The sequence below is a fragment of the Gorilla gorilla genome, chromosome 13 (assembly GCF_029281585.2).
Source record: "Gorilla gorilla gorilla isolate KB3781 chromosome 13, NHGRI_mGorGor1-v2.1_pri, whole genome shotgun sequence".
Taxonomy (NCBI): domain Eukaryota; kingdom Metazoa; phylum Chordata; class Mammalia; order Primates; family Hominidae; genus Gorilla; species Gorilla gorilla.
The window spans coordinates 127,791,503-127,814,174 of record NC_073237.2 but is presented as its reverse complement, the minus strand read 5'-3'; the positions used below and the strand labels follow the sequence as shown (position 1 = coordinate 127,814,174).

The window sequence follows — 22,672 nt, the reverse complement described above, 5'->3', positions numbered from 1 at the left end:
AAAAGAAATACATGCTCATAGTAAAAATAAACTTATAAATAAAACTAGGTAACACAGAACATCATGATCTCATCATCCAGAGAGAAACTCCAAGCAGACTTTTCTATACCTGTTAATACAGTTTTGTTTGTTTTTAACCAGCAGAGTTTTACACTGCAGGAATATAGTATTTTTCTAACAGAAGTGGAGTGACCCCATACATAAAGCTCTATGACTTTTTTACTTCATGCATCTGAACATCTTTTCATCAATATAGAAACGGATCTTCCTTTTGCTTTTAATGACCACACAACACAACTAGACAGGTCATAATTTAACCAGTCTCTCATATAGGTTTTTTTCCCCCTTATAGATACAACTGCAATAAGAATTTTTTGGTTTTTTTTTTTTTTTTTTTTTTTTAGATGGAGTCTCATTCTGCCGCCCAGGCTGCAGTGCAGTGGCATGATCTCAGCTCACTGCAACCTCTGTCTCCCAGGTTCAAGCGATTCTCCTGCCTCAGTCTCCCGAATATCTGGGATTACAGTTATGCAGCACCACGCCTGGCTAATTTTTGTATTTTTAATAGAGACGGGGTTTCAACATGTTGGCCAGGCCAGTCTTGAACTCCTGACCTCATGTGATCTGCTCAGTTCAGCCTCCCAAAGTGCTGGGATTACAGGCGTGAGCCACTGCACCCGACCTACAATAAGAACTTTTTTTTTCTTTTTTTTCGAGATGGAGTCTCGCTCTGTCACTCAGGCTAAAGTGCAGTGGCATGATCTCGGCTCACTGCAACCTCTGCCTCCCGGGTTCAAGCAATTCTCCTGCCTCATCCTCCCAAGTAGCTGGGATTAAAGGCGTGCACCACCACGCCCAGCTGATTTTTGTATTTTTAGTAGAGACAGGGTTTCCCCATGTTGGTCAGGCTGGTCTCGAACTCCTGACCTCAGGTGATCCACCCTCCTCGGCCTCCCAAAGTGCTGGGATTACAGATGTCAGCCACCGCACCCGGCCAAGAATTTTTTTTTAATACATATCTTTGCACCCTTTTTCTGTAAGTAATTCCATAGCATACGACCTTAGAAATGGAAATGCTGGATCAAAAGATATTTCGAAGTTTAAATGATTGCCAGGCTGCCCTCCAAAAAAAGGCTGTGTCAGTGAATTTACACTCCACAGGTGAAGTGATGAAATCAACAAGAAATGGCCGAATGAAGGTTTCTGCTCTAACAGCGCTCCGGCACGGTAGGCAACTTTCCACTCAACGAGATTCAAGGAGGGCAGCCACCCCCCTGGTGGGAACTCCTCCAATACAAGTGGCTTATCTGTAAATGGAAGCCAAACTCTATACAGACACCCTCTTCCAAGATTCACCTGACCCAGGCAACTCACCATTCGTGATTATTACAAACAGAAGGCTACTGATCGGGTTCTTACATCTCCTTCTACCTAAAAGAGAAGCTTCCAAGTAGTCACACTTTTGTGTTCTCCAAAACTAAGCACTGAGTCCCCATGTTGTGGGCCCACTTGCCACCTGATACCTTGGTGGGAGGATGTGGCCTGGGGCAGCAGAGAACTACACGGGGGTCTATGCCTTCACCAACACTCCATCGTCACCTCTTCCCTGGCGGACGTGCTCCAGCAGAACTAGCCCTCACTGGAGCTGCAAAGGCAGAGTAAAGGCTGGATAACAGGAGGGAGTAATGCTTTGTCTTCTCTAGAACTTTTGGTGGTGCAGAGGATTTCAGTCCTTCCATTAAAATGTGCAATATCCATTTCGTTCCAGAGCTCATGGTGTGAATGGAATGAGCACCATTTGAATGGAATGATGACAGCAGCCAATATCTGCCCCTCTTCTGTGCCAGGTTTAGGTTAAGCACTTGACCTATGCTAGCCCATCAATGCCTCATGGATACCGTGTAACCACCAGCAAAGCCAGGTATCATTCCTATTTCAAGGGGGGGACACTGAGGCTCAGAAGTCAAACAATTCTCCAGGTTCCATCAAGCTAACAAGTGGTCTAGCTGGAAACCACTTAGGGCTGGTAGATTTCAAAAGTTATGCTATACTGTCCGTCAATATGATCCCTAAGCAAACTCTTAGAAACGTTTTAAAAATAACTTCTAAGGCCCTATTTTGATTACTACTTTATAATCATCTAGCTGAATAACTAAACTAGCTCACTCTCTACATCCTGGCTGAAGTAAATACAGGCAACAATTTTACAAAAGCTACCATGGTCATTTCCAGCACAGACTTGTAAGAAAAGGATGCTGGGGTCGGCAGGCTGAGATCTGGGTCCCTTTTACCGTCTGGTTTCCTACATTAGCAGGGAGGCCACCAGAGATGCAGGCCAGGAGGGTGCTGCTGCTAGACAGCTTTGTTCACATTCCTTAACAGGCAAACCCCAGCAGCAGGTTTCTGCCTGCCAGCCTCAGCAAGGCCCTGTCCCTCCCTGAACACATCCCCTTCCCTGAATTGTGTTAGCACTGGCTAAACACTCAGAGAGGACTTGCAGCAGGAGACAAAGGTGCAGCCATCCAAGTGGGCCCCAGGCAGCCAGGCCCTGTGTTTTCAGCCCACCACACAGGGGCTGTTTCTCTGATTGACAGCACTGTGCCACCCTCTGCCGCCTAGGGTTTCTGTAAGTACTGTGCTGGCAGGAGGTGAGCCTCCAGGGAGGCTGCAGTACAGTGATCCTGGAGGATTCTGTGCTGTTCTCACTGATGACTAGGTCTGTTTAGAGCAACAGCAGAAGTCTCCTCTGTCTGGGAAGCTGCTGGGCCGATGGTTAGGGAAGCTGCATGATTCTCTGCAGAGCTCAGCTCACAGGGACACCCATCACCAGGAATGAAGTCCTCAAGCCCCAGCTCTGTCCACAGTGTTTCTTACAGGAATTGGCTCTGAGTCATTGCATAAGCTCCTCTGGGGTGATGAGGCCTTTCCTAATAAGGCACAGGGGGAAACTGGTCATTGGGGACAAGGTTGTCCACAGATGTGCTGCTCCATCGGCTCTAAAAGCCAGAAAAAATGAAGGCAGGGAAAAAGAAACATACGAAGCACCAGGGCCGGAGAGGAAGCAGCTTCATTTGCATCTTCCAGTTTTCCAACTCTGCCACTGCAAGACTAGCGCTGCAGTAGCCAAAGGGTTAGGGTTAGTTTGCCACTGGGAAGGATGCCGGGACCACCCTTGGAGTGCCAGCTCCCACTCACCACCCGCCTCCTCCGTTTACCTCTTTGGGTCTTGCTGATCCTGCTTGTTTGCCCATCCCGTCCCGTCCTTGGGTACTATCACGATGTTGGGGTCGTTTCCTTTGTTTTCAGACTTCAAGCTTGGCAGGTTTGCAGGCGGTGGCATGCGCCGGGCTGCAGCAACTTTCCCAAGACTCTGTAAGCCATGTCTAGGAATAACTGCAGGGAGAGGGACATGGAACAGACACCGTGCAAAAAGGTCACAGAAGGAAAGAGGCCTGATGCATTCAGCTGTTCTTTCAAACTCTAAGTGATCATAACAAAGCTAACCCAACAAAAAACAAATGGCAGACCAGCAGTGGGACAAACAAGTGTTTGGTGTCACTTTAGTCACTTTACAAGCTCTTCACTGAAGACTACAGGGACAAAGGAGCTGCTAAAACCTGTAAAAAGGCTTCCATTTCACTGGTGGGCAGGACAAGGCTCGCAGACTTTACAACATGGGTGAGGAGCCAGGCCCAGGAACCTCCAGCTTACAGAGGAACCACCTCTCTGCAAGTTGAGACAGCTCTGGTCTCATTACAGGACTAAAGAGACAGCCTCTGCCTAGATCCAAAACAAGACTGAACAGGAGCCCTTCGACATTCATGAAGTCTTCATGGGGTGTGAAAAGGATCAACAAGAACCTTTCCAACAAGTTCTAGAATATCAAGAACCATGAAAGCTAAAAAGGCTGATAACACCAGGAGTGGTGGCTCACACGTGTAATTGCAGCACTTTGGGAGGCCAAGGTGGGTAGATCACTTGAGCCCAGGAGTTCGAGACCAGCCTGGGCAATGTGACAAAACCCTGTCTCTACTAAAAATACAAAAATTAGCCAGTCTCATAACCCAGTCTATAAATAAATAAATAAATTTTAAAACAAAATTTAAAAAATTCTTTAAGGATGGCCGGGCGCTGTGGCTCACGCCTATAATCCCAGCACTTTGGGAGGCCGAGGCGGGCGGATCACGAGGTCAGGAGATCGAGACCATCCTAGCTAACACGGTGAAACCCTGTCTCTACTAAAAATACAAAAAATTAGCCGGGCGTGATGGCAGGCGCCTGTAGTCCCAGCTACTCAGGAGGCTGAGGCGGGAGAATGGCGTGAACCCAGGAGGCGGAGCTTGCAGTGAGCCGAGATTGAGCCACTGCACTCCATCCAGCCTGAGCAACACAGTGAGACTCCGTCTCAAAAAAAAAAAAAAAAAAATTCTTTATTAAGGATAACACTGGCCAGGCGCAGTGGCTCATGCCTGTAATCCCAGCACCCTGGGAGGCCGAGGTGGGTGGATCACCTAAGGTCGGGAGTTCGAGACCAGCCTGACCAACATGGAGAAACCCCATCTCTATTAAAAATACAAAATTAGGCTGGGCACAGTGGCTCACACCTGTAATCCCAGCACTTTGGGAGGCCGAGGCGAGCCGATCACGAGGTCAGGAGATCAAGACCAATCTGGCTAACACGGTGAAACCCTGTCTCTACTAAAAATACAAAAAATTAGCCAGGCATGATGGCAGGCACCTGTAGTCCCAGCTACTCGGGAGGCTGAGGCAGGAGAATGGCATGAACCCGGGAGGCGGAGCTTACAGTGAGCCGAGATCGCACCACTGCACTCCACCCTGCATGACAGAGTGAGACTCCGTCTCACTCCACCCTGCATGACAGAGTGAGACTCCGTCTCAAAAAAGAAAAAAAACAAAAAGCAAAATTAGCTGGGCATGGTGGCACATGCCTGTAATCCCAGCTACTCAGGAGGCTGAGGCAGGAGAATCACTTGAACCTAGGAGGTGAAGGTTGCACTGAGCTAAGATCACGCCATTGCACTCCAGCATGGGCAATAAGAGCGAAACTGTGTCTCAAAAAAAAAAAAAAAAGGATAACACTAATGCCTATTAAGTCCCATTCTACCCATCAGGATAAAAATCCACAGCTTTGGCCAGGCACGGTGGCTCACACCTATAATCCCAGCACTTTGGGAGGCCGAGGCGGGTGGATCACCTGAGGTCACGAGTTTGAGACCAGCCTCACTAACATGAGGAAACCCTGTCTCTACTAAAAATACACAAATTAGCTGGGCGTGGTGGCACACACCTGTAATCCTTGCTACTTGGGAGGCTGAGGCAAGAGACTCGCTTGAGCCCAGGAGGTGGAGGTTGCAATGAGCTGAGATCATCCCACTGCACTCCAGCCTGGGTGACAACACACACACACACACACACACACACACACACACACACACACACATATACATACATACACACACACCTATAGAGCTCTATAGATATATCTATAGATATCTATAGATAGATAGACATATCTATAGATATCTATAGATATATCTCCCCAGCTTCAATAAGGTAATAGATGGAGAAAATTCCACTACAGGAAGAGTCAGGATGCTCAAGGCTCTGAAATCACACCTCAAGTAGGAAGTAGAGAGTGATTGTACATGCACACCCAGAAGCCTGGTGTGCACGGACCACATCTGTCTAACCAGGTGAGGGACTCTGGGTTTCTGGGATATGTCACTCGGAGAAAGTCTGAGGAACTGGCCTTCAACCCCGGGCCTTACCTGAGGATCTAATCGCGTCTACTGATTTTCCTTTATACTTATCAAACAGGCTGAGAGTCGAGTACTTGCTTTTCCCATCCTTGCCCTTGGTAATTTGCCCCAAACGATCGGACATTGCGATGAAATGTCATCTAGTAAGGAAATTTTTCTCGGCACCGCTCCCGATCTGCCTTTGAAATAGAGAAGGAAAAAAAAAAGAGAGAAAGAAAAAAAAAAGAGTGTCACTCCAGCAGAACCTCTGATCCAGAGGAGTGAATCCTTCACGAATCATGGATCTCCTTGAAGATCTGAAGATGGCTTTGGACTGTCCTTAGAAAACTGCTCTCACCACCCACAGGCTGTTCATTCACATTTACAGGGCATTTTGTAGACACCCCGAGGCGATCTGTGGAGTACCCCCCCAACCCCCACCTGCTGTTAATTCCTCTCACTCTGAGTTGGCTGGAGTCTACTGCACACCAACCACACTGACATGTAAACTTCAACAGAGCCTTCTCCAAGTCAAGGACAGCTCAAGATGGAAAAATAAATGCTCAGTACTTTAACACATCCATGTATAACACTGAAAATAAGGCTAGCAGAATAGGAGAGGTACACAACCCACTTACACCATGGCTGTTCATCTCAAGGGCAAGCAAAACCAAATCAAAGGAGGGCAGCCAGAGTATTATCCTTCAGAAATAATCAAGTATATACACTTTTCAAAATAAACAACTAGTACCCAGAGAGAAAACATCTGCTTAGACAACAAAAGGGCTCTCTAAGCTACACACATGGAAAACAGAAAGCAAGAACTCCCCAGGGCTAGCAAGGGAGAGACCACATGGGGGCTATGCCATCCGCACTTGCCCCTTTGAAGAGACAACCTTGAAAAGCCCTCCAAGAAAGAAGCTTCCCTCCTCTGCCACTTTCTAATGTGCTACAGGTGTCCATGAGTCTACTAGTGCTCTCCTGATCAGTTCACTCACTCACTCACTCACTCACTCGCTCGCTCACTCACTCACTCACTCGCTCACTCACTCACTCACTCAAAATACTAAGCGCCTGGCTGGGCGTGGTGGTTCACGCCTGTAATACCAGCACTTTGGGAGGCTAAGGTGGGCAGATCACTTAAGGTCAGGAGTTCGAGACCTGCCTGGCCAGCATGGCGAAACCCTGTCTCTACTGAAAACACAAAAATTAGCCAGGCGTGGTGGCAGGTATCTGTAATTCCAGCTACTCAGGAGGATGAGGCAGGAGAATTGCTTGAACCTGGGCTGCAGTGAGTCAAGATTGCACCAATGCACTCCCGTCTAGGCGACAGAGCGAGACTGCATCTTAAAAAAAAACACAACAAAAACAAATACTAAGTGCCGACCAAGGGCCTGTGTGCCAGGCACTGAGGACTAAGGGCTTCACTGCTTTTTATTCCATACCCAACCTTGGCAATAAGTTCTAAGCTTCCTTACCAAAAACCAAAAACACTTGATGGGCTCAGTGGCTCATGCCTATAATCCCAGCTACTCAGGAAGGCTGAGGTGGGAGGACTGCTTGAAGCCAGGAGTTTGAGACCAGCCTGGTCAACACAGCAAGACACTGTGTCTAAAAAAATTAAAATAGGCCGGGCATGGTGGCTCACACCTATAATCCCAACACTCTGGGAGGCTGAGGTGGGCAGATCACCTGAGGTTTGGAGTTTGAGACCAGCCTGGCCAACACGGTGAAACCCCATCTTTACTAAAATTACACAAATTAGCCAGAGATGGTGGTGCATGCTTATAATCCCAGCTACTCAGGAGGCTGAGACATGAGAATTGCTTGAAGCCGGGAGGCAGAAGTTGCAGTGAGCTGAGATTGCCCTACTGCACTGCAGCCTGGGTGACAGAGGGAGACTACATCTCAAAATGAATAAATAAAAATAAAAATAATTAGCAGGGCATGGTGGCATGCACCTGTAGCCCCAGGTACTTAGGAGGCTGAGGCAGGAGGATCACTTGAGCCCAGGAGCTTGAGGCTGCAGTGAGCTATGATCAGGCCACTGTACTCCAGCCCGAGCAACAGAGCAAGATCCTATCTCTTAAAAAACAAAACTTGTAGGCCGGGCACGGTGGCTCATGCCTATAATCCCAACACTTTGGGAGGCCGAGGTGGGTGGATCACGAGGTCAGGAGTTCAAGACCAGCCTGACCAACATGGTGAAACCCCGTTTCTACTAAAAATACAAAAATTAGCTGGGCATGGTGGTGCACACCTGTAATCCCAGCTACTCAGGAGGCTGAGGCAGAAGAATCACTTGAACCCAGGAGGCAGAGGTTGCAGTGAGCTGAGATTGTGCCATTGCACTCCAGCCTGGGTGACAGAGCAAGACTCCATCTCAACAAGAACAAAAACAACAAAAAAATAAAACACTTGTATAAGTGATCATCACTTCTCACTGGAAAACAAAGCTAAAGCAATAATTAAGGCATACGTTTAACATGTCCTCAATGACATAATGGCAACAACTGTAATTCCCCATTTTACCACTGACTGGTAAAAGGCACTTGGTGGTAGCTGCGGAAGCAAGGTTTGCCATTTCACCATCTTGTTCTGACACCATGCAGGCCAGGAGGAACACATGCGATGTGGTGGGGGGCAATCTGTACCCCAAAGGATGATTTTAAAGATAAAACTCTATATTATGGGCCAGGTGCGGTGGCTCACTCCTGTAATCCCAGCACTCTGGGAGGCCGAGGTAGGCAGATCACTAGGTCAAGAGATCGAGACCATCCCGGCTAACATGGTGAAACCCCTTCTCTACTAAAAATACAAAAAATTAGCCAGGCGTGGTGGTGGGCGCCTGTAGTCCCAGCTACTCGTGAGGCTAAGGCAGGAGAATGGCGTGAACCCGGGAAGCAGAGCTTGCAGTGAGCTGAGATCACACCACTGCACTCCAGCCTGGGCAACAGAGCAAGACTCCGTCAAAAAAAAAAAAAAAAAACACACACACAACTATATTATGATCCAAATAAAACATAGGGAGCGAAAATCGATTACAAACAGGGGCCAAAACAAGTGAGACAAAAGACGCTGACTGAGCTGGTGCCATGTCAAACGTGCAAGTGCGCAAACCATCCTTTCATTCATTTAACAGGTATTGACTGATACCTAAGATCTGCCAATCACTGAGGGACAGATCCGCATGCAATTCGTATCAAGAAATGCTCATGAAGAACGCAGCAGGAAGATGGATGCCGAGGGATAAGCGGTCCTAAGTCCGATCTGTATGAGCAGGGGACACAACCAGGGGCCGACACTGTGCCCTTCTTCAAGGAAATTCTCCTCTCCGCCCCACATGGCTTCAGCCATGCTGGTTGGTTACTTAACTCCCTTCCCTCACCCAAATCCCAGTTTATTCAGCTGCTGCCATGGGCCAAGGAATACCAGGGTGTTTGCAAATGTGCAGGAGCATTTTTGATGTCACAATGATGGGACTGCCGCCCACATTCAGTGGCCAAGCCCAAGGATGCTGAATGTACTAGAGTGCGTACGAGAGTCTGGCACAATGAAGAAACATACCAGCAAAAGTGCTTCCAAGCACTCACTGCCCCTAAGTTACCTGCCAGCAGCTGCTTGACCCCAGCAGCCCTCCCCAGAGCTCACCTCCTGCACTGGAGCAAAGGGCACCAATGCTCAGAATGGGAGTCAGTCCCACATGCCCAATCCTGACTGCGGTGCCCATGACCTGGCTGCTTCCTTGCCCTGGGGTCCATGGGCCATTTTAAATCTCCCTCCCTGAGGCTAGGTCCAGGGAGTTGCTGTCCCACTCCCCAAAAGTCATAATTAATAAGAGCATCGTTCCCTGGGCTAGATTGCAAGCCTCGAGGGCAGAGCGAGATCCTGTCTCAAGAAAAAGAAAGGCATGGCAAGATTTCACATTGAATGATTTTCGTTTCTTCTTTTTTTTTGAGACAGAGTTTCTTTCTGTAGCTCAGGCTGGAGTGCAGTGGCACCGTCTTGGCTCACTGCAACCTCCACCTCCCAGATTCAAGCAATTCTCCTGTGTCAGCCTCCTGAGTAGCTTGGCTTACAGGTGTGTGCCACCAAACCCGGCTAATCTTTGTATTTTCAGTAGAGACAATATTTCATCATGTTGCCCAGGCTGGTCTCAAACTCCTGGCCTCAAGTGATCCACCCACCTCAGCTTCCCAAAGTGCTGGGATTAAAGGCATGAGCCACCGTGCCTGGCAACATCGAATGATTTCTTAAATCAAATGTGACTTTTTTTCTTTTTGTTGAGACGGAGTCTCACTCTGTCACCTAGGGTGGAGTGCAGTGGCATGATCTCGGCTCACTGCAACCTCTGCCTCCTAGGTTCAAGCGATTCACCTGCCTCAGCTTCCCAAGTAGCTGGGATTACAGGCGTGAACCACCACGCCCAGCTAAAATGTCATTTAATTCTGAAAACTGACCAGAAATACATTTGTTTATATAAATATTACTTAAAAAGTCCTCAGGGGCCAGGCATGGTGGCTCACGCCTGTAATCCCAGCATTTTGGGAGGCTGAGGCGGGTGATCACGAGGTCAGGAGATTGAGATCATCCTGGCTAACACGGTGAAACCCCATCTCTACTAATAACACAAAAAAAATTAGCCTGGCGTGGTGGCAGGCGCCTGCAGTCTCAGCTACTCGGGGGACTGAGGCAGGAGAATGGCATGAACCCAGGAGGGGAGCTTGCAGTGAGCTGAGATCGCGCCACTGCACGCCAGCCTGGGTGACAGAGCGAGACTCCATCTCAAAAAACAACAACAACAACAACAAAAGTCCTCTTAAAAGCTGTTTGCCCTGGCCTCTACTTTCTCTGACTCTGTGCTGACCAGGCCTGAGGGAAAAGGGTAGAATGGACACACACAGCTCTCAGTGTAACTACCTGGCACACACCACACTTCTCTGAGAAGGTTTGATTCATACTTCCCCATACCCTAGTGGAAACAAAAGGAAAAAAACCTTGTTCAGGTCAGGCGTGGTAGCTCACGCCTGTAATCCCAGCATTTTGGGAGGCCGAGGCGAGAGGACCACCTGAGGTCAGGAGTTCAAGACCAGCCTGGCCAACATGGTGAAATCCCGTCTATACTAAAAATACAAAAAGGAGCCAGGCATGGTGGTGCACGCCTGTAATCTCAGCTACTCGGGAGGCTAAAGCAGGAGAATCACTTGAAGGCAGCAGAATCACTTGAACCCAGGAGGCAGAGGCTGCAGTGAGCCAAGATTGTGCCATTGCACTCCAGCCTGGGCAGCAGAGTGAGAATCCATCTCAAAAAAAAAAAAAAACCTTGCCCAAACACGAGACACTCTCCTAGAAATTTAGAATTGTGTTTAAGAGATGTCAGTCTGTCTACAACTGTTCCTTGAACTATGTCCTCCCAGTAAATTCAACCACCCAACAAATACTAACTGGGCACCTTCTGTGTTCCAGGCGAAATGTTTTCCACCCCTTCCAATCACAGAGCCTTGGTAAAGCCAGTACAAGAAACACATTGGACTAACATCTGCACTTAACCTGCTTGTACAATGTTTTCTTTAGTGCCCTCCATCTTTTCTTTTTTTTTTTTTTTTTGAGACAGAGGCTCACACTGTCGCCCGGGCTGGAGTGCAGTGGCACAACCTTGGCTCACTATAACCTCCGCCTCCCAGGTTCAAGTGATTCTCCAGCCTCAGCCTCCCGAGTAGCTGGGATTACAGGTGTGCGCCACCACGCCCAGCTAATTTTCGTATTTTAGTAGAGACGGGGTTTCACCATGTTGGCCAGGCTTGTCTCAAACTCCTAACCTCAAGTGATCCGCCCACCTTGGCCTCCTAAAGTGCTGGGATTACAAGCGTGAGCCACCACACCCAGCCAGTGCCCCCAACCTTTTAACCAAGTTTTGCACTTGTTGGGCACGCTATTGGCCTCTCTAGACCTGTTTCCTCATCTACTGCAGGAGTGGCCTAGACAAGCACTGACCCTAAAATCAAGCCCATCAATGTTGACAACTGACAGCCACAGAAATAATGGTTTACTACCCAGGCGCCAGGGCTCACGCTTGTAATCCCAGCACTTTGGGGAGCTGAAGCGGGCGGATCACTTGAACCCAAGAGTTCAAGACCAGCCTGAGCAACATGGTAAAACTCCGTCTCTACTAAAACTATATAAAAAAAAATTAGCTGGGCGTGGTGATGCATGCCTGTAATCCCAGCCACTGGGGAGGCTGAGGCAGGACAACTGCTTGAGCCTGGGAGGTGGAGGTTGCAGTGAACGGAGATTGGGCCACTGCACTACAGCCTGGGCGACAGAGGGAAAAATCTGTCTAAAAAAAAAAAAACATAGCAGAAAGAAAGAAATGGCTTACTGTGGAATCAGCCACCTCTTACAAGCCTGGGATTGGATCCTATTTTCCTATATAAACTTGGGATACCAACAAGGAACCAGGCGAGTCACTGCTGCAGTGAATGAAAGCAGCCCCTATGAGGACAATTACACTCTCCACAGTGAAGACTGCACAGGTGGAGAATCTTCCAGCCTCAACGTTCCCTCAGAGCAAGGGCCGGCAGCCTGAAGAGAAATAAGCAAGAGGCCATCTATGGCCCACAAAGCCCAGAACAGTTACTGCCTGGTCCTTTACAAAGTTTGTGTATACACACCTGCTTTACGGCAGTCAGGAGATCTTTCACTGGACACAACTCCAAAATAAACCAGAATCATTCAGATTTCCTCCCGTTGCAGGGATCTCCACTGACCGGCTGAGTGCGAGGCTGGCCCCGCCCACAAGCATCTGGCCCCGCTGCTTGCCAGCTGCTTTTCACAAACATCAGGCCAGGGCGCTGTTAGCAGGGCTTTACCAGGCTTCAAATACCTGCCGAGTTTCCATCCATCAACACACATGCATACCCCAAGCTAAGCTAGCCTATCCGGAGGCAGGGAGAAAGCACCGATGAGCATCCAAGTGTGAAGCAGGAAGCCGGCTGAGGCAAGAGAACAGCTCTCCAGCGGGTCTGAGGCATTTCCATCCAGCTCTGACTCACCCCTAGGTCTGTGGGACTAGACCCGGCATAGACGCACCAAGTCCTCGCAGGTTAGCATAAGTCAAACCTGGCTTATGGCCACGGCTTTACCTCACCTTCTCTCCCTTCTGCAGGCAACAGAATTCGTTTTCTCTCCAACAGAATCTGACTTGGAACCTCAGTATGACATATGAAGCAGACACAACCCAATGATGCCTGCTGGAAAGAAGTCCAGCCTGTGTGCCCCCTTGCTGTAAGCCCTCCTTTCCCACAGAAGCCACTCAGAGACACTGCCACGGGGAGCTAGAGCATTCTGAAATTTGCCAGCCTAAAAGAAAATATTGCCATGAGGCAGATGAAAAAGGGGCCTAAAACCCATATGAAGATAGATTTGGGAACAAATGAATGGAGAAAAGAACATTGAGAAAGAATCCAGGTTGCATATTTTGGCACATAATCTAAAGAAGTGCTCCCAGGCTGTGCTGGAACAAAAACAACCAGAAAGATTCGCCAACAACGGCAACTTCACATCCAAGCCCCGCCTCTCCAGACAGTGCCCACCTGTCCAACAGGTTCCTGCTATCTGTCCACCAGAGGGAACATCTCTGCCCTGTAATTAATTTATCAAAAGCCATTTCCGGGTAACAGGATTAATTTCACTCCACACTTGAGTGCCAGCCAGTGTCAGATGCCTGACCAGGGCACTGGGATGACCTGTCATTCACCAGGAACCACTACGGCTCCGCATTCAGGGGAGATCAGTGGCCACCAGCACTTCAAGGGCCAGGCACCCTGCTAAGCCCTCATGTGCTCTACTCCCCTTCATAACAGCACTTTCTGGAAGATACTACTGCCTGTTTGACAGAGAAGGACATTAAGGTTCAGTCAATCAGGATAGAAAAGTAACGCACCCGGCTGGATGCGGGTGACTCACGCCTGTAATCCCAGTGCTTTGGGAGGCCAAGGTGGGTGGATCGCAAGGTCAAGAGATCGAGACCATGCTGGCCAACATGGTGAAACCCCGTCTCTACTAAAAATACAAAATTTAGCTGGGCATGGTGGCGCGCGCCTGTAATCCCAGCTATTCGGGAGGCTGAGGCAGGAGAATCGCTTGAACCCGGGAGGCAGAGGTTGCAGTGAGCCAAGATCGTGCCACTGCACTCCAGCCTGGGAACAGAGTGAGACACCCATCTTAAAATAAAATAAAAAAATTAAAAAAAGAAAGAAAGAAAGAAAATAAAAGTAATGCACCCAAGGTCACAAGGCTGCTGAGTGCAGGGCCAGGCTTGGAGCCCAGGCTGCACTGGACGCCACCAGGCTGCAGACTGAATGCCCCACGACCTGGAATCTGCTTTCCCAGTGGGAGTACCGGTGCAGACATGAAAGGCGGCACAATGGGTTCTGATATAAGTCAGCCCAGGCTCAACAGCTGCTTTCTGGCCAACTGTACAGATGATGATCCTGGACAGCTTCAAAAACAAGCATTTTATTTACGCCATGCCACCAACAGCCAGATTCTCACCCAAAGCAAATTCAGTCACTTCACTCTTCACATGTGGGCACCTAGAGATTTCATGGCTCTTTCCTCCACTCACAATAGTGACAAAGGCCCAAGGCCCGACCTCAGGGGGACACAATGAGTGCTGCAACGTGCCCTGGCCGTGAAGCTGGGGGCAGTGAGAGAGAAAGGTGGAATGTCTCTTTATAGAACGAACGGAAAGATCCCACTGCTAGACAAAACATACCAAAAATCATGATTCCACAGGAATGGAAATTGATAGCAGGCTGGATAAATGCTTCAGGAAGTAACAATGTGGGCCAGAAAAGGACGTGGCCACTGGACAGTTTACTTGTTAAGTCTCAGTCAAGAACCATCACCACGAAATCCAGGGACAAGATTAAAGAAGTCTATCTTTCCCCAACACACCAATCAATGTCTGGCAAAAAAACCTTTAACATAAGTAAGGCGACCTCACCTACTTCAAATACTCAAATGTTTACTGACCAATGTGTGTGCCAGACCCTGTGTCACTTGGTGCTGGGGACATGGAGACAGGAGACTCCACCCTGCACTCCTGCAGCAGGAGAGATCTGCAAAGTTTGTCTGTAAAGGGCCAGACAGTAAATGTACTCAGCTTTGCTGGCCACACAGAGCTCTCTGCTGCAATTGCTCAACTCTGCCTGATGCTGTCGTCATAGCATGGAAGTAGCCCCAGACAATACATAAAGGAGAATAGCCATATTTACAAAAACAGGAGGTGGGCTGCAATCGGGATTGCAGTTTGCTGCCTCCTGGTTCAGAGGGTAAAGTATGGACATGAATACATTGCAAGATGATGATGAACTTGTGTGCATACCAGGGTGGGGGAACCAGGTGGGTTTGAGGGGACACTTCTGCTGCCTCACTCAATGACAGCCTAACCCAACCCCCACCACGCCTCCAGCTTGCAGAGGCTCCCTACGTGGCACTGTCAGAAAAGCAAGGGTAGGCCAGGTGTGGTGGTTCACACCTGTAATCCTAGCACTTTGGGAGGCTGAGGTGGCGGATCACCTGAGGTCAGGAGTTCGGAACCAGCCTGGCCAACATGGCGACACCCTGACTCTACTGAAAATACAAAAATTAGCTGGGCGTGGTAGTGCATGCCTATAATCCCAGCTACTCAGGAGGCTGAGACAGGACTCACTTGAACCCAAGAGGCGGAGGTTGCAGTGAGCCAAGATCATGCACTGCACTCCAGCCTGGGCGACAGAGGGAGACTCCATCTCAAAAAAAAAAAAAAGAAAAAGAAAGAAAGAAAGAAAAAGAAAAAAGAAAAGCAGAGGTGACTTTCAAAGAGCCTTAAAGCGCCCACATTTCTGTTCCCTAAGAGCCAGGCACTGGCTCATCTGGAAAGCTGAAGGCTGGGCTCAGCTGTAGCACAATCCAGGCATTCTACCTGTAGAAGCCCAAATGGGTGAGGTCCCTGCAGAACACTGCACAAACTCTCCAAGAACAAACAGCCTGAAAATAAGGTTTGAGGAAACCACAGAGTGGGGAAAGTGGGGTTCCTGGTAACCCAGTGTTCCTTATGGGAGACATGAGCCATCCCCAGAAGACCACGCACCCCAAGGAGACAGCATATATAGGAAGCAACAAATTTAAAATAAGAGGAAAGGAAAAACAAAGAAGCATTGAGGCGTATGGTGAGGACACAAGAAGCACTCCCCACCCCCAGTGGAGAACTGGGGGGTTCTCCGGCACTTAGTTGCAAGACCCTTGCCGGAACCACGTGGTCAGCTGGGTCCCCCTCCACCAGAGCCACGGCTCACACAGCAACACAGACCACAGGGAGCACCTGCTCACACACCTTCCACATCACCCCCCACCGCACCAGGGTCAGGTCCAGACCCCCCCCGGCCCAACACGCTGGCCCCACGCCGCCACCCAGCCTTCTCCCCACACCACCCCCAGCAGTCTCAAATCTGAAACACTGGGTTTGCATCTCGCCTTGACTCCACACTGTGACTTGAAGTCTATTTCCTCGTGGATTAAGATGAACATACCATGTTAATCTCCCACCTCCCAGGTCTGCTGTAAGGAATAAACGAGAGAATAAAGACCCCGCACTTGACCCAGCACTTGTCCTCAGCAGGCACTCGACCAATGGCGGCTGTCACCTCACTGTGGTTCTGCTCTTGTTCTCTCTCTAGCCCACCCCAATTATCAGCTTTCGACAGTGCTCATGTCTCCAGACTCCTATGCAGCCAGGGAAGCCTCCGTTCCCCAGCAGGGCTGCTCTGGGTGGTGCTGGGTAGACCAGGCACCTGTGCTTCTACCTCCTCCTGTGCACTGGGGACCCGTCCCCACGTTGGTGTGTCACAGTTTAAGGGTGCTGGTACAGACAGCAGACCTTCAAACACCATGAGGACAAACTCCCAGGTGTTTAGGATCTGCTGGTGGACCCCTTTAATTCTCAGGAAGACAGAGATGCAGGGTGATTCTCAGAAAACCCTCTCGAGATAAACACTCTACTGTGACTAATTTAAACCACACTAAACTGCCCCAGTTTCAAGGCTTCCCACTTTGGGGCAATAAACGTAGCTATTCACTGCAGTCACCCTCTGATGTTACAATAGATGGCCTTATGGAAGTGGATAATCCCAGTACTGCTCATTTATTTCTCCATCACATTTTTTAGTAACAAAAGAAACATACGCTTGATACAGAAAAACTGTAAATCTTAAAAAAAATTACACAAAAGTATCATCCCTAAACCAGCTCCCAGATTAGATCCCTGGATCTCTCTTCACCTGCATGAGCCACTTAAATTCCGGGTGCTGTCACGCTGCAATACTAATCATCTGCCTCGCCCGTGTTCTACTGTGTTTTGACTTCCCATTTCAAAAGAATTCAGCAGTAAGGGTCATAAAACACTGTGTATTAATTCCAAACAGATTTGCTATTTGTTTTTTAAAACTATGAAGATAATTTTAAAGAAAACTCAGGATGGCAGAAAGGCTGAGCTGAGCACACACACACGGAGGAGGAAGGCCACGTCCCAGCCAGCTGCAGCTGTCCCTGGCTTGCCCGGCAGTACCATTGTTTACATCCAAAGCCTTTCCCCTGTAGGAATGACGTCACCTGGAGCAAGCTGGAATCTGGGCACAAAAGAAGAGGACAAATCAGGCTGGCCTGTCTCTGGCAGCAAGTGACTTCCTTCAGCCCAGGAGAAAGCATTCCTCCCCACCTTCCTAAACCCTATGTCCTCACGGAGACTCACGGAAAAAAACCAAGATTGGTTCTATCATCCCCCAAATAATAACCAACGCTGAATCTAAACTCCCACCTAACCTCTAGGTAAACACTCTCTGGGGCAAACACTCCCTATGGAGGATGAACCCCCTTTGCAGGCAGTAGCTCTCTCTCTACACACAAGTTTCCAGAAGGAAGAGGGGGACAGGGGCCAAATGTCACCTCCTTCACTTACTGTTTTCTCAGTGACAAAGTGGAGACAGACAGCTGCTTTAGAAGGAAGAGATGATGATCCCCAGGTGTGCCACCAGCACCCTGATGCAATGCTCCTTGGCACAGAGGAGTTCAGCAGATAGTGGTGGTGACGCCATCACCCCCTGCAGCTGGCTGAACTCTCTGCCTCCGGGGCTTTGGACTCCCTTTCTCAAGGCGTCTGGAGAGAAGGACAGAGAAGTTCACCCTCCATATGTGTAAGAAGGTTGTGCCAATGACCAGACATCAAAACCAGCCTTACCTCTGGGCCTCACCATGCTCTGTAGCAACCACAGCAAATGGCAGCTCTTGAGGTTCTGACACAAAAAGACAGTCACGCTCGATCATGGGGAAAAGGCAGTCGAGTGGTGCTCGGACAAAAATACTCCCACACCCGTGTACATAAAGAGGGCTGTGCACGCATCTCCACGCACACACATCCCACAGATGGCCCTTAATTCAATTCCATCCAACTCACAGACACACTATTTAGAATACAGGGGGCTTCTGGTTAAACATGGCAGAAAGACTGAGGGCTTGTACAGCTCATCCTTCCAACCCCCGAAAATGAAAACAGCGAAGAACCCAAACAACAGGGACAGTTTTGGCAAGGAGGGGGCAAAAGTATGAACAGATTTCACAGACTGAAAGATGCCACAACATGAGGACTGCAGAGGGGAAAACCTCCCTTCACCCAGGATATCAGAAGGCTCAGGAGGTCGTAGGAGGTGGCAGGCACCTTGCATGAAAGGGGAAGGTGGGAACTCAGATGTGGGGGGACTGGCTGAAGGCTGCAAGTGCAACAGCTAGACACCTACGGCCCCTTCCCTCCCCCACTGGATACATTAAACAAGAGAAGTCTAGACTTGAGAACACCAGGGTCAGAGGGGGAAGGGGTGGGGAAAGGAGACCCCCCAAAAAAGTGAAGAGAGAACCTGAATGGCAAACCTCAGAAGCTTCAGGCCCCCCACTTCTGCTGCTCCTCACAGGAGGGCAGCAGACAAACACCACACCACCCTCCACTCCTCAGGCAAAGACAAGGGAGTCTTCTCTTGAAAAACCAGCCCCAGAGAAAGAAAACCTATATACACCAACATGGGATTCAAGAAATGAAAAGGCCAGCCTCCCATCCAGGCACCCACTCTGAAGAGTCCATGCAGTTTCCAATCAGCTGTGTGCCCGAGACCACAGGTATCTGAGAGATGACCAACTAAAAGACAGACACCAAATAAATAGACAAAATAACAGAGGAAACAGACAGTGCCAGAGATCAAAGATTAAAAATATGTATTATAAAATTAATATCCTCAGAAAATCAAGAGAAGATACCACACCCATGAAATAAACTTTTTTCCCCCTTAAAAAATAACTAGAAAACAAGAATCACCCTAGTTAGAATTAAGCATGTGATAGCCCAAACCCCATAACCTCAGGATAATCATGAAGAAAGCATCCGAGAAATCCCAAATCGAGGAACATTCTACCAAATATCTGATCGGTATGCCTCAAAACTGTCATGGTCATCAAAAACTTAATTGTCACAACCTAGTGGAAACTATGGGGACATGATTAAATTTAATGTGGCATCCTGGAACAGAAAAAAAAAAGACACTGGGTACAAGCTAAGAACATCTGAATAAAGCATAAACTTTAGTCAATAATAATGTATCAATACTGGTTCATTAGTTGTGACAAATATACTGTACTAACGTAAGATGTGTTTAATGGGGGCAAACTGGGAGTAGGCTATATGGGAACTCCAACTTTTCTGTACAGCTAAACTATTCTAAAGTAAAATAATCCAATTAGAAGAGGTAGAAGAGGCCAGGCGCAGTGGCTCACACCTGTTAATCCCAACACTTTGGGAGGCCGAGGCGGCAGATCACGAGGTCAGGGGTTCGAGACCAGCCTGGCCAATATAGTGAAACCCCATCCCTACTAAAGATACAAAAATTAGTCAGGCGTGGTGGCATGCGCCTGTAATCCCAGCTACTTAGGAGGCTGAGGCAGAAGAGTCACTTGAACCTGGGAGGCAGAAGTTGCAGTGAGCCGAGATGGCGCCACTGCACTCCAGCCTGGGCAACAGAGCAAGACACTGTCTTAAAAAAAAAAAAAAAAAAAAAAAAAAGAAGAGGTGGAAGAGCAAGCCAAGCAAATCTCAGAAAATGAGCGATGGGATAATGCTAGTCACATCCTATCCCCAAAATCAAAGGATTAACCCAGGAGTCCAGATTTAACTAGGAGTTCCAGAAACATGGGGGTGGGGTGGGGGGAAGGAGAGGAAGAAATTATCAAGTAAAAAATGCCAAAAATAATTCCCAGAGTTGAAGTAGCCAAGTAGCCGAGACTTCAAAGGCCCACGAAGTGCTCAGAACAATGGATATAAAAAGAACACAAAGTACAATGTGAAATTTCAGCATGTTAGGGATACAGTTTGAGAATCTAAAAGCTTCTAAAAGTCATCCCTCTTGCAAAAAAGTTCCCAGGGAGGAACAATCAGAATGGCAATGAGTTCTCAGGAGCAACAATGACGGAGACTTCTTACCAGCATCACCATCCTCTCTAGGAAATGACTTTCAATCTAGAATCCAATACTCAGCTGACCAAGTCAAGTGTAGGGACAGAAAAAGACTTTTTCAGACCTACATAAGGACTCAAAATAGGATTTTTACAAGAGAGCAAACCGAGGGACTGGCAATATTAGTGGGACCACTCCTGTCTGCCTACCCAGCAGTTAATTCTCCCTTCCTCCTTCCTGATGGAGCCTTAGGGAGGCTGACCCAGCCCCAGCCCCAGGGGAGGGGGGGCCTGGCCTAAGAGAAGCCCAGCTCCGGTTCTAATGACTGGTTCAGAATGGGTGCACCCAAATAATCCCAAACCTGTCTACTTCTGGACTTGCAATTACTTGAGTCAATGAACGTTCTTATTAAGATAGTTGCTGTTGGCCAGGCGTGAAAATCCCACCACTTTGGGAGGCCAAGGCAGGTGGATCACCTGAGGTCCGGAGTTCAAGACCAGCCTGCCCAACATGGTAAAACCCCCGTCTCTACTAAAAATACAAAAATTAGCTGGGCGTGATGGCGCACACCTGTAGTCCCAGCTACTCAGGAGGCTGAAAACAGGAGAATCGCTTAAACCTGGGAGGCAGAGGTTACAGTGAACCGAGATTGTGCCACTGTACTCCAGCGTGGGCAACAGAGTGAAACTCCGACTCAAAAAAACAAACAAAAAAGACAGTTGCTGTCATTATGTCCAAATTATCCAACCAATACAAATAGGAGCCAGGAAATAAGGACCACGTGTGGAGGGACAAAAACAAGTCCCAGAATGACGACCAACAGAAGCCCGAGATAGCAGCCAGGCACGGTGGCTCACGCTTGTAATCCCAGCACTTTGGGAGGCCAAGGCGGGTGGATCACTTGAGGTCAATAGTTCAAGACCAGCCTGGCCAATATGGTGAAACCCCATCTCTACTAAAAATACAAAAATTAGTTGGGCATGGTGGCAGGCACCTGTAGTCCCAGCTACTTGGGAGGCTGAGGCAGAAGATCGCTTGAACCCGGGAGGTAGAGGTTGCAGTGAGCCAAGATCAGGCCACTACACTCCAGTCTGGGCGACACAGCAGAGACTCCATCTCCAAAAAAAAAAAAAGCCCAAGATGGTAGCCGCACCATGGGCCAGAGGGGCAACAGTCCTGGTAAAAGCAGGATAGAGACTTCTGGAGGAACAAACAGGATGGATTATCTACCATTTCCAGGAAATTACAAATTAGTATTGATTGCATTTTCTTGGAGCAATGTAAAAAGCAAAAGATACAAACTTTAATGCAGTTTAATGTATCAAATTTAATGTATCAAATTTTTCTACAAAAATTTAATGTATCAAATTTTTCTACTTTGGTTACTGCTGTGTCCGATTTTTCCAAAATCATGAAGATATTCTATGTTTTATTCTAGAGGCTTTATTGTTTTATCTTTCATGTTTACATCTATGATCTACCTAACACTGATTTCTTGATATGATTTGTGATAAAAGTTTCATTTTTTTCCCTTATGGAGAGTTCAGTTCTCCCAGTACCTTTTCTGAAAAGGCCATCTTTTCTCTCTGTCATGTGTCATAAATTAAGTGACTATTGATGTGCAGTTTGTTTGAAGACTGTTCCCTCCAATCAGCCTATCTGTCTATCTTTTTGGCAACACTGCACTGTCTTAATCACTGCAGCTTTTATAAAGTCTGGATATTTGGTAGGATATGTCCTTCAGCTTTGTTTTTCTTCAAGAATGCTTTGATTAAGGCCCGGCGTGGTGGCTTACGCCTGTAATCCCAGCACTTTGGGAGGCCAAGGCGGGTGGATCATGAGGTCAGGAGATCAAGACCATCCTGCCCAACATGGTGAAACCCCATCTCTACTAAAAATACAAAAATTAGCTGGGCGTGGTGGTGGGCGCCTGTAGTCCCAGGTACTCGGGAGGCTGAGGCCGAAGAATCGCTTGAACCTGGGAGGCAGAGGTTGCAGTAAGCCAAGATCGCACCACTGCACTCCAGCCTAGGCAACAAGAGCAAAAACTCCATCTCAAAAACAAAATAATGCTTTGATTAGTCAAGTGAGGTGGCTCACACCTGTAACCCAGCACTTTGGGAGGCCAAGGCAGGATGATTCTGAAGCCAGGAGTTTGAGACCAGCCTGGGCAACACAGTGAGAGCACGTCTCCACTAAAAATTAGCTGGGTGTGTTGGTGCATGCCTATGTTTGAAATGCTTGTTCCCTGACGCTGTAAAGAAATAGCACTTGAACGTAAATTTAATTTCTTCAGCAAGGCCATTTTTATACTTTCTGCAGAAAGGGTACAGTCATTAGCAGTTCTGCCACTGAACAAAGGAGACAGAGTACACTCAAC

General features: G+C 48.3%; 1 protein-coding gene across 26 annotated transcripts in view; it reads right to left on the bottom strand.

The window, feature by feature from the left end:
- Window positions 1–22,672, bottom strand: part of PRRC2B (proline rich coiled-coil 2B) — a 126,056-nt gene that overhangs the window by 63,575 nt on the left and 39,809 nt on the right. For 18 of the 26 annotated variants that reach the window (XM_019033550.4, XM_063696808.1, XM_031007725.3 and 15 more), the window contains exons 2-3: window positions 5,790–5,959; window positions 3,216–3,393 (exon numbers count right to left, since the gene is read on the bottom strand). In XM_019033550.4, the coding sequence (XP_018889095.3) occupies window positions 3,216–3,393; window positions 5,790–5,904 (293 nt within the window). In that variant the 5' untranslated portion in view covers window positions 5,905–5,959. Of the gene's footprint in view, window positions 1–3,215; window positions 3,394–5,789; window positions 5,960–17,757; window positions 17,956–18,036; window positions 21,414–22,672 lie in introns of those variants that run through there. The other 8 variants (XM_055351372.2, XM_019033551.4, XM_031007726.3 and 5 more) reach the window with 3 other exon arrangements.